This window comes from Solanum pennellii, chromosome 9 (assembly GCF_001406875.1).
Source record: "Solanum pennellii chromosome 9, SPENNV200".
NCBI lineage: Eukaryota > Viridiplantae > Streptophyta > Magnoliopsida > Solanales > Solanaceae > Solanum > Solanum pennellii.
In genome coordinates, this window is record NC_028645.1 from 80,817,664 (window position 1) to 80,830,245 (window position 12,582).

General features: G+C 29.4%; 3 protein-coding genes across 3 annotated transcripts; 2 read left to right on the forward strand and 1 right to left on the reverse strand.

Annotated features, from left to right (window-relative positions):
* Nucleotides 1-2,603: 2,603 nt before the first annotated feature.
* On the forward strand, nucleotides 2,604-7,077 carry LOC107030465 (cellulose synthase-like protein G3). Its single transcript, XM_027912005.1, has 4 exons — nucleotides 2,604-2,954; nucleotides 5,223-5,330; nucleotides 5,864-6,076; nucleotides 6,895-7,077. The coding sequence occupies exons 1-4, from the start codon at nucleotides 2,604-2,606 to the stop codon at nucleotides 7,075-7,077; spliced, it is 855 nt and encodes a 284-aa protein (XP_027767806.1).
* An 821-nt stretch (nucleotides 7,078-7,898) lies between these two features.
* Nucleotides 7,899-9,078, forward strand: LOC114078674 (cellulose synthase-like protein G1). Its single transcript, XM_027919726.1, has 2 exons — nucleotides 7,899-8,123; nucleotides 8,611-9,078. The coding sequence occupies exons 1-2, from the start codon at nucleotides 7,899-7,901 to the stop codon at nucleotides 9,076-9,078; spliced, it is 693 nt and encodes a 230-aa protein (XP_027775527.1).
* Nucleotides 9,079-9,680: 602 nt separating this feature from the next.
* LOC107030720 (beta-D-glucosyl crocetin beta-1,6-glucosyltransferase-like) lies at nucleotides 9,681-11,152 on the reverse strand. The gene has a single exon (XM_015231985.2). It carries the CDS (start codon nucleotides 11,141-11,143, stop codon nucleotides 9,785-9,787), a length of 1,359 nt encoding a protein of 452 aa, XP_015087471.1. The 5' UTR covers nucleotides 11,144-11,152; the 3' UTR covers nucleotides 9,681-9,784.
* Between the last annotated feature and the right edge of the window lie 1,430 nt (nucleotides 11,153-12,582).

Sequence of the window (12,582 nt, forward strand, 5' to 3'; positions counted from 1 at the left end):
TAGATTCTAGCGTGTATAGTGTGATTTGAATGTATATGAAATACATAGATAAATTTTGCTCGCCTCCCTTTTATTGTTGCTCGCCTCTCATTTTAATTGTATTTGGTAGCACAAAATATATCTGTAGACGTATATAACTTGAGTAAGATGATATAAGGGAGAACTAATCAATCAACACAACTAAACTTGTAATTTTTATGGAAGAAATGTATATATATAGAAAAAAAATTTTCCACACCGGGTGTTTATATCAAGCTGATGCAAAATGTATTATTACATAATTTAATGAAGTAAGATGAGTTATAAATTTAGACACATGACATGCATGTATTGACTTGGTGTAAACATCCGGATAAGTTTTTATCTATCTATATTATTATTATTATTATTATTATTATTATTATTATTATTTCATTTCGTTATTTAAAATGAGATGGTTCAAGGGACTAATGGAATATACTAGCTGGGATTTTTTAACTTTTAAATTAAAAATAAATGATATTTAATTAATAATAGTAGTAAAACTTATCCTATGCTTACGTTTACAAATAATGGGATTAATTAGCATTGTAGTCATTATCTTTAATGGTATTAATAATTAAATACTCATAAACGACATGATTAAGAATCTTAGGATTACATGGCTTTCAATTTGGGATGGAAAATAATAAATAATATTTTAGTCGTTTTCGTTAATACAAGGTCAAAATATCATTTTCATATATATATCGTCAAACAAATTAACATTCAAGATACATAAGAATTAATTAATCACATATGAATAATATAATAAAAACACCCTACTACAAATACAATTCAATTTTAGAATTATAATAATGTATCCCATATAATTTTACAGTAAAGTCTAAGAATGATAATGCGTACGTAAACTAATTAATAATCCAATCTTAATAAAGAATGTTTTTTATAGACTTCTAATTAAATTGAAAATTGACATGTTCATATGTTTTTTTGCCGTTCTTTTGTTATTGTCTTTTAAAAATAGAAATATGACATGTTAACAACGTCAACACATAATTTATCGTCATCCAAAAATTACTTATTTCATCTTAAAAGAAATATTAGCTACGTATCATAAGGAGCGTATTACGACATAATATAATTAAATACATATTCTATTTTAAACATTTTTTTTATGAAATCGGGTGCTCAATAAATCTAATCATAATAAATATTGAATATTATTGGTGTAATGAAACAAAAAGAAGTATCACAAATACATTTTATAAGTAATCTTATTTTGTTATTTTTCACCAGGATGCCGTTTCACCAACATTTAACATTATTTATTATCACTACCAATAAAACAAAATACTGGTCATTTGTTTTTAGGTGGTCAAATATGAATTCGATAGATTTGAGTAAATTTTAATCCATGTTTTATATGATATATTGAGAAATTTAAGTGATGTATACAAAAATATTACCCTTTAACTTAATGTCAGTTGATAACTATAATTCTTAAATTTAGATGTGCACAAGTAAACACTTAAAATTGTATAAAATTGAATAAGTAGATACATGTGTTCTATATAACATGATACACGTAGGACGCCACGCAAGACACAAAAATTCCATGTAGGGTGCCACGTAGGACGAATGTGTCAATTTGTTTAATTTTATATGCACATCTAAAGTTAAAGGTCATAGTTGCCAACTGACGACAAGTTAAGGATTATGTTTATGTATTACTTAAATTGTAATTCCAAATCCAGTTATAAATACTAATAATAATCGACCCTATCCATCAATGTTATTTTTCTTTAAAAACATTCTAAAATTGGCTATCTTTTAGAGAAATAGTTAAAAAGAAAATCATCGCAAGTGCCTCGGTTTTTAATTATTAATATTACAATAATCAACAGACATGATCAATTTTTGAAGTGAAAAAATTGCAAATTTAAAGAGTATAAATAAAAACTATGGAAATATTTTATCAAAGATCGTCCAAATAAAGTCATAAAAATTATTTAGGTGTGATTTCAATTACCTATATTTTTTGTGTATATTTTTTAAGATTAAACCTTATCCATCGATTTTGGGATTAACTGTCCCTCAATTTTAATCGATCCTATTTATCGATTTTACAAAACATACTTAGGCAAAATCGATGATAGTACAATATAAATCCGTTGATTAACATCAATTTTTCTTAACTACCAATTCTATCAGTCGATTTTGACCCATTTTTTAAATATAATTTTATAGTATATAGTTCTTGTTTTTAGCCTAGACCCTCTTTCTTAAATTCCTATATATAGAAGGAGCAATATATACCATCACCATAAATTAAAACCAACTCAAAAAGAAAGTGCAAAAAAAAAAAAAAATTGGTCATGGGTGCACCTTATCTAAATACATGCACATTACAACAACCTCGTGCAATATTTAGTAGAATCCATATTTTGTTACATTTTTCAGCCATATTAGGGTTACTATACTATAGAATAAAAAATTTATTCCAAGGAGATAATAATGTATCAATTATTTCATGGGGTCTTATTACAATTTCTGAGGGTATTTTCACTCTAATATGGTTAGTTACACAATCCTTCCGTTGGCGCCCGGTAGCTCGGTCCGTCATGCCGGAAAATCTTCCGGCTGATACCGAATTACCGGGCGTCGACGTGTTTATATGCACGGCTGATCCTACTAAGGAACCGGTTCTTGAGGTTATGAACACGGTTTTATCGGCTATGTCACTCGATTATCCATCGGAAAAACTCTCCGTTTATCTCTCCGATGACGGTGGCGCCACCGTGACGTTGTATGCTATTAAGGAGGCATGTGGATTTGCTAGGGTTTGGGTGCCTTTTTGTAGAAAGTATGGAGTGAAGACTATTTGTCCTGATGCATTTTTCTCTTCTTTCGGTGATGATGAACGTTTGATCCTCAAAGGAAATGAATTCGAGAGCGAAGAGGAAAATATTAAGGTAATTTTTTTTAACCGTTTTAATTTGGATGATAAAATGTTCCGATATTACCGTAAAGAAAAGGACGTTGAGTCTGAATCAACCCGAAAAGTTAACATACGAGGTAAGATTGATCAAAATCACATATAGCCAAAACTTCTTTATAATAATATCATTTGTCATGATTATCTTTTGGTTGCTATGATGGAATGTTATTATAGAGAACATATAATATTCATCAAAACATGAAAACTCAATTTCACAGAAAATATATTGTTGTTATAGTGAATTAATATGTTATTACAGAGGATGACGGTAAATAAACCAATTTCCATAATTGATTGGGGTTTTTTAACACCCTCAAGTTCTTAGAACTAAATATCCAGAGCCTGAATAACATAACATGAAAGTACAACATCAAGTAAACCAAAAATTAGGATAGACATGACTCTGATACCAAAAAAAAAAAAACTTCCGACTAATCCATATCCAACACTTCATCACAATCTTTCTGTCTACTCTTGAAGTGATTTAGACATGAAACATTTAAATTTGAGCATATTAATTATTTAAATTGAGCAACATTAATTAACACACTAGGATAAAAAGTAAACATATTCTTACAATAGTCACCTTGAATTCTTCCTTGTTCTACAAAATCTTAAGGGACTAATTTAAGAACAATAATATGGTAGCATCTTTAACAACTACCTCCAAAATTATAAACCTTCTTCTTTCTCTTTCAAATTTAATGACATTATCAATAATTACTTGGTTCTTACTACTTTTTTTTTAATCCACCTTGTGGTGACATAGGGTTTGACATAGATCTCTATTATATTTTTTGGGAAATTTTTTTTGAAATATATTCGAAACTTTAATTTAATTGAAATTGTTGTAACAAATCTGAACTTTGAAAAGAATTTGTTACTCCATGTACTATTTAATAGTGTATTTTAAAAATATATATGTGAATACGTGGACATCATAGATATTGCATCATTATAAATAATAAAGTGTCCATGTGAATACATATATTCCTTTAAAATACACTATTAAATAGTGCATGCGGATAATAACTCATGCTCAGAGTTTGAGATGTTACAACAATTTCGGTCAAAGTTAGGTAATATTTTGAACCCTTTTCCCTATTTTCATACTATTAAGTAGTAAAACTATCATTAAAAAGATCTGATATCATGTTAAATTAATATTTTGAATCTAACTCACGCTCTAAAAAATCAATTGTAGAGAGAAGAATTACGCAAGCCTCGTAAGGAGTTGAGCTCTCACTAACCATCGGAACTTTTATTATTCTTTAACATTATCGATCCAAAACTCAATATAGTTAAATAATATATGTTTATAATTGTGATTTCAACAATAACTTTGTCCAGGGTTGGACTTTTTTATTATTATTATTGTTTTATAAAGGGTAATATGGACTTTATTATTATTCATATATAAGATAGTGAAATATTATTAATTTAATTGTGCAGGCGGCATACGAAGTATTCAAGAAAAATATTGAGAAAGCCAGTAGTGTTGAAGGGTCCGTCAGAATGGATCGACCTCCCTGTATTGAGGTCTCTCCGTTCACTTTTACTTATCTCTCGTTTATCGATACTATTAAAAATAGAAATTTTTCAAAATACGATTTTTTAAAATCTCAATTCACTAGAAAAAAATGAATGGGGATAGATAAATTCTTAAAACACTATAAATAGCTGCTAGATATAATATTTTTTTTTATTCAATTAAAATATACGCGGAAATAGTCACTACATATTTTTAGTAGAAAATTTAAATAACAAATAGTACTTCCTCTGTTCACTTTTATTTGTCATGTTGCGCTTTTCGAAAGTTAATTTGATTTATTTTCAAAGCTAAATTAGATTATATTTATTCACTTTTAAACAAAAAATTTAGATATTCAAAAACTACACGAAAAGTATTATACGTTGCAATTTTTTACATATCAATACGATTAAAAAGTATATGTTAAATATTACTTAAAGTTTGTATAATTTGACTCTAAAAATGAAAAGTATGACAATTAATGGTGGAATAGAGTAATTTATTAGACGTAGTACGAGAGTCAAACTGTTTAGACTTTAACCAATATTTTAAGATATTCATTTTCATCATATTAATAAGACGAGGATTGTAACTTATAAAAAAAATTCCATTTAACTTTTTTGATTTGTTAGCACAAATGAGAAAATTTTAGGGTTACAAAATGTAATTAAGGTGAGATAAGAAAAATAATCAATTATTTATGAGGTGCAGGTGATACATGATAATAAGGAGAGCAAATTGCCACAATTAGTTTATATGTCACGTGAGAGGAGACCATCGAGCCCTCATCGTTTCAAGGCTGGAGCCTTAAATGCTCTCGTAAGTAATATTATTCTGCACAAAGTATCTCACGTTCACATAATATTCGATTATTAAAATTGAAATTTGGAAGAAAACTTTTAATAGCATAATTGGTTGAGTTTACATTTCATCAACTTTATAGTTTTCTAGTATCAAGATTAATCACAAATATAGTTATATAAAAAAAAGAGTCTAGGAAATTAAATCGGAATATATTTTTTATATTATCAGATCATCTAAGAAAGTCAATCAGATATATAAAGATTGGTAAGCTGCAAAACATACTAACAATGTAATGATAGAGATCTTTTAATCAAAGGTTTTGATTTTGAATCAGCCCTAGTCGAGGCACCTTTCCTGTTAAATGAGACATACATAACATGAATTTAAATTATTTTGGTCAGTATATACGTTTCGGATAACACATATAAAGTAGTTACTAACCTAGCTACTTTCCTATATTTAAAAATCACGAACAATCACTACTAGAAATCGATCAATTTTTGAACAATCACTTATGGTTATTATTATTTTGTGGTCATGTCATGCAGCTTAGGGTTTCAGGGGTAATGAGCAATGCACCATATATGCTTGTATTGGATTGTGACATGTATTGCAATGACCCTTCTTCAGCCAAGCAAGCAATGTGTTTTCATCTTGATCATAATATTACTACTACTCTTTCCTATGTACAATTCCCTCAAACATTTTATAATGTTAGTAAAAATGACATCTATGATGCTCAATCAAGATCAGCATATCAGGTACCTACACATCCTCTCACTACAACAAAAATATCATTAGCGGCATTTAATTCTTAATTGCCGCTAAATATATATTTTTAGCGTCAATTGTCACTCTTTGTATATGTCCCTAAAGCCTTTTAGCGACATTGGTTCTAATAATACTTAACTAATGCCGGTAAAGACTTTAGCACTCTTTATTAGTGTCAATAATTAATTTCGCTAAAAGTTGTTTTTGTTGTAGTGTCTTAATATATGTTGCAATAATTGTATTCTATATATTTCTAGTTTTTCCACTTCATTACATATGTACAATTTTTGGGCGTCTACACGGTCGGGTCGGGCCGAACTTGATATTCACATGTATTTGTATATCTGGAGAGCGAGATTGGAAGACGGGGGTGAGTGAGATTGGGAGAGGAAGGAGAGAGGGAGAGAGTGGAGAGAGGTGAATTGTATATGTATATCTATCATATAATTGTATATATGTAAATGGTATACATATGTATTTGTAAATCTGGCGAGTGATATTGAAGAGGGAGGAGAGAAGCGAGCGAGAGAGACTAACTGTATATGTATATGTATAATTTGTATTTGTATAAAAGAGGAGAGAGACGAGAGAGAGGAAGAGAGAAGAGAGAAAAGAGAAGAGAGGCGACGTAATTAGAACTAAATTTAAGTTGTGAGACGTAATTAATTCAAACTATAGCTATGTTAACTCATTAAGTAGTATATGTTTGCTTACGTGTAATAGATGATCTGATTGTATAAATATTTTTGAAATCATTAGTATATACTCCTTAAAATCTCATTTCTCTCTCTTTTTTTTTTAATTATAGAATAAGTATCAAGGGATGGATGGAGTAGGAGGAACAGTTTGTGCAGGCACAGGCTATTATTTGAAGAAAGAAGCATTATATAGTACTCCAATTAACCAAGATAATATGACTACACTTTTTCAAAAAGCTCAATTAGAATACAAGTGGGAATCTCAATTGTATCAATCAGGTTTATCTTATTAATATACACATAATCGTGTAATTTATTTTGTTTAAGCATATAATTCTATGAACATTTTATATATTTATTAATTAAAAATATATATTTTTGGTTTATAGAGGAGTCACTTCAAGAGGCAGAAGAAAAGTTTGGTGCTTCTAGAAAGTTCATTAACTCTTTGAATCATCAAAGAAATGGAAGGGAAAATGTTCTATGTGATGAGATGATTGATGAAGCTAAAACTCTTGCTTCTTGCACTTTTGAAGAAAATACAAGATGGGGTAAAGAAGTAAGTATCATCCTATTACTATACTAGTCCATATATATTTTTAGGCAGGTTAAATAAACGGATTGAACTGAACTAAAATAGTTAAAATGAGTTAAGTCATTAACAAATTCAAGATTAAAATGAGCCGAATTAACTCATTCAAGATTAAAATGAGCTGAGTCAAGATGGAATACATAATAAATCATAATCGAACTTGATAACTCTTTTTATGTTTAATTATATCGAATAAAACTAACAAAACTCTTTTTTTATGATCATTTATAACACGTATCAAATAATAAATAAAAAAAAGTTGCTTAGCCCAATTTTTGGTATGACTAAATTGAGTGGGTCAAAAGAGCTAAATTAGATGTGTCATATATTTATGACCTTATTTTGATGTTAAATTACGTGATTATTTCGTCTAAAAGCTTAAACTGTTGTTTTCAGATAGGGTACTCATACAATAGTTTACTAGAGAGCTCATACACAGGCTATCTCTTGCATTCTAAGGGGTGGAAATCAGTATATCTTTACCCAAAGAGGCCATGTTTTCTTGGTTGTAGCACCATTGATATGAAAGATGCTTTGGTCCAACTCATGAAGTGGGCTTCTGGGCTAGTACAAGTTGGGCTTTCAAAATACAGCCCATTTACTTATGGGCTCATGTCAAAAATGCCTTTAGTCCAAAATATGTGTTATGGATACTTCATGTTCTCACATTTCCTCTCCATTCCTTGCTTCCTTTATGGCATTGTTCCACCTTTGTGCTTCTTGAGTGGCACTCCAGTGTTTCCCAAGGTAAAAACTTAATTTTGTCACTTATATATACATCTTTCAAAGTATAAAATTATTAAAAATTCCGATTTTGCAAGTCGAAATGGACATACGAGTGATTGATTACTAGAGAAAGAAAGGTCAATCTTCAAAAGGCTTGATGGGACGAATTTCCTCAAATTATAGTGGTGATTAATGAAATTACTAGTTTATTTTTTTGTTTAACCATCTGGTATTCAAAACTTAACGGTGTGGTTTAAGTCAGATTATGTTACATAGGGCCCACTAAAGAGGAAGCATCCCCTACTATAAGAATTTTTTACATTTTCAAGACTCAAATTCAAGACCTTTGATTAAAATGAATTTTATCTATCCTACTACATCCTTGTTGGTATACTAAGTGGAAATTAAATAAGAGTTAGCGTCAGTCGTGTGAGACACAAAATAATGTTTTTTTTTAGAAAAATTCATGTACATGACTTATTCAATTGTCTTTATTTATTATTTACAGGTGACAAGCCCATGGTTTGCACTATTCACAACCATATTCTTATCATCTCTAGCTCAACATTTACATGAAGTCATGTCTAGTGGTGGCAACTTAAGAACATGGTGGAATGAACAAAGAATTTGGATAATAAAAACAGTCACAGCTTGCTTATTTGGATGCTTAGATGTTTTGATGAAGTGTTTAGGTGTTGCAAAGGCAAATTTCAGGTTAACAAACAAAGCTATAGATGAAGAGAAATTAAGGAAATATGAAAAGGGTAAATTTGATTTCCAAGGTGCTAAGTTATTTATGGTTCCTTTGACATTTTTAGTGGTGTTTAATGTGATATGTTTCATATTTGGAATGAAAAGATTGGTCTTAGAGAGGAACTTTGAGGAGATGTTTGGACAAGGTTTCCTTTCTTTTTATGTTTTAGTTCTTAGTTATCCTATATTAGAGGGTTTAGTAGTATCAAAGAAAGAAAAGTAAAAAAATGTTTTCTTGGTTATATACAAGAAAGCAAATTTGTGTATATCATGTATAAATAATGTTGTGACATCTATATAAATGTTTTTGCTTTTAATTTGTTGCATTATTAATTCACATACATCCGACCTTTCATCTTGATTCATAATCAAGAAAAACGGAAACTAAAGCACATATATTTTTTAATCTTTTAGAATTTTGAAAGACATCAGTCTTTCGTTATATAAAAAGATATCTCTTTTTTTTTTATCTCGATAAATTAAGAGAAAAAATAGTCTACTTGAATGGATGGGGTGACCATATATTATTTTACCTAGCAACTGTCCCCTTTACTCTTTTGGAAAAAATGTTTCTTCTTTTTTTTTCGAAAGATAACTTGTCTTTATTTTTTATTTTTTTAAAAATTACAAAATCTACTATTGAAAAGATTACCTGTGGTGATCTGGTTGTGTAATTATTTTTTACACTACTAGTATGTAAGTTAAAGTTAATGGGCTCTATTGATTGATATGTCTTGTCTTAGCCCACTAGTATCTTTCTCTTTGGGGATAATAGATAAATCATATCGCAATAATCATGTGACATGTTTATTAGGAGATGTGATATTATGTAAATTTATTTAAATATTGTATTCATTGAAACAATACAGTACGAGATAAGTACGAGATGATACAATAAAATGAAACCATACATAAGCTTCAACTTATCATCACAAAAGCTTCAACAACTTTTTAACCCCTTCATCAATAGCTCTCTCCCCTTTGAATTTTATCTTTTCACTCATATCCATTGCCTTCAAATTAACTTGTTTCCTAGTTTTATCCTCTACCACCTTCTTTATTCCTTTTGCCACCTCTTCTTTCATTATTTCTCCATTTTCACCTCTCAAAATCTCCACCCCTATGCCAAGTTCCTCCACTAATCTTGAATTCAATGGTTGATCATGATTCATAGGCATGGCTATTAATGGTATGCCAAAACTCATGCTTTCTAACATCGAATTCCATCCACAATGAGTTACAAAACCTCCAATGCTTGAATGGTTCAAAATTTGACTTTGTGGTACCCATCCTTCAATAACCATCCCTTTTCCCTTTGTACTTTCAAGAAAACCTTGTGGAACCATTTCTTCTATTGTTGTGTTCACCCCTTTTGGAAATTTGATTGTCCAAATAAAGCTTACTTTACTTAACTCAAGACCTTTTGCTATCTCTTCAATTTCTTGCTTTGACAAGAAGAATTCACTTCCAAATGATACATAAACACATGATAAATGATCCTTATTATCTAGCCATGATTGAATTGTCCCCCAATTCTCCTCCTCACCTAAGGTCGCCTCGCGAATAAGTGGTCCAATTGCTATCAACTCCTTCTTTCCTATTGTAGAAACATAATCTATATACTTCTCCTCAATCTCCCTACAAGTGTTCAACAAAACAATATTGTGAGATTGTTCAAAGGATTTAAGTACCACATATCCAAAGGCTTTCTCATCGCGTGGTTTTATTGGTTTCATATCTAATTTCTTGATCTCATAGTCATGAAGGTATATGGAAGAAAATGGAAAAGATGTAAGGCTTGAACTCCCATAAAGAAATTGGTGGTAAATGTAGGCAAGACCAGAAGTTGAAGAAACATAAAACATAATAGCATGAATATTGTATGATGAAGCCATAGTTGCTACCCATGGTTGGAACCCATCATATATAATCAAGTTAGGTTTTAGGGTTTCAATTATGCTTGGAAATTTGGAAGAAGCCATTTGAAAGGCTTGAATAAGAGTGGAGTTGAGATGGGGAGGGAGGTCTTTAGTTGTATGGTAATGAGGTGGTAACTCATGCAAATAAGGTAAGTGAAATTCAACAAGTTGTATGGAGAGGTTATAATTAGTTGAGTTTTTATCTAGGGTTTCCTTGATAGATTTGAGAATAATTGGTGTTGAAAGAAAATATATGTGAAAATTCATTTTTGATAATTTCTTGGCTAGTGCCAAAAAGGGATTTACATGGCCAAAACCTAACCATGGAAATAGTAGGATACTAGGACTATTTCCCTTAGTTCTCTCCATGAATGAAATAATTATTGAAATTATTCTTAGTTTTATAGGGTAGGAAATGTTTACCCTGGTTTTTTCAAGTCATCTCTGAATTTGACAGTAAAATTTATTTTAGGGAAAAGGGTCTGATATACCCCTCTACTTTGTCATTTAGAGCTGATATACCCTCGTTATAAAAGTGGCTCATATATACCTCTACTTGTAAACAAATGGCTCACATATACCCTTTTCCTCTAACGGAAATGAAAAAAATAATAATTTTAATCTAAATTTTTATTATTTTTTTATAAAAAATATAATCCCATATGAGTAAATTTAATCCTCGTCAAACATATTTTTTTTTACTTTTTTTTGTTTCAATGACTAATTTATAATTATTATTTTGATAATCAAATTTATTTATGTTTCACTAATATTCTTGTAAAACTTATTGTAGATGACCAAAATTTTTCTTCGAATACGAAATTAAATTACAATATACACAAAAAAAATGTTTAAATTTTTTTTATTTAAACTAAGGAATGAAAGAAAAAAACAAAATAAGAATAAGAAACTCAAACTATTATAAATAAAAGAAGTCAAAAAATAATTTTTGTATGAAAAAAATTAAAATATACCTTGAACTTTGATAGAAGAATCATATATACCCCTAAATAATTTTTTTAAAAAAATTAGAAGTAATAAATATAAATTTAAAACTAATTTTTTAACTTCCGTTAAATGAAGGGTATATGTGAGCCGTTTTTTAACGGCAGGGGTATATGTGAGCCGTTTGTATAACGGTAAGGGCATATATGAGCCACTTTTATAACGAGGGGTATATCAGCTCTAAATGACAAAGTTGAGGGGTATATCAGACCCTTTTCCCTTTATTTTATTCATTTAATTATATACACATTCAAATATTCTCTTAATAATTTTCTAGTGAATTCAATTTCTTCCCAAAAAAAAATTGACTTACCAATTTCTTTACCCGCCGACACACTTTTTCTCCTTCTCAAAGCCCCCACCTAAATGTTGTTTCTCCTTCTCCTACCACTCTTTTTTGAACTTCATGCTCATCTTTTTTTCATTTTTTTAATAAATTGACAATACATAGAAATCATTGAACTTTATCATTATTATTTCAAAATTAAAGTTAATTATCTTCAATAATGACAGTCAAAACTAGAATCAAAGTTCATTTATTTTTCAATAATGTCAGCCAAAAAATGAAGCTAATTCACACCTTTCATCAATAAGGTTAGTGCTTAGTTTAGAACTTTAAAAAATAATGTTTTATTATTGTGGTTCAAAAAGATGTCTCTTGCAATAATTAAAAATAAACAAATATAATTTTTTTATGTGGCTCTAAGTGACACTAACCTGGAGCCGATGAGACATGTGTGTAATGCACTTTTAAATTATATTTATGTCCTATAATTTTGAGTGTGCACAAGTAGACACTTAAA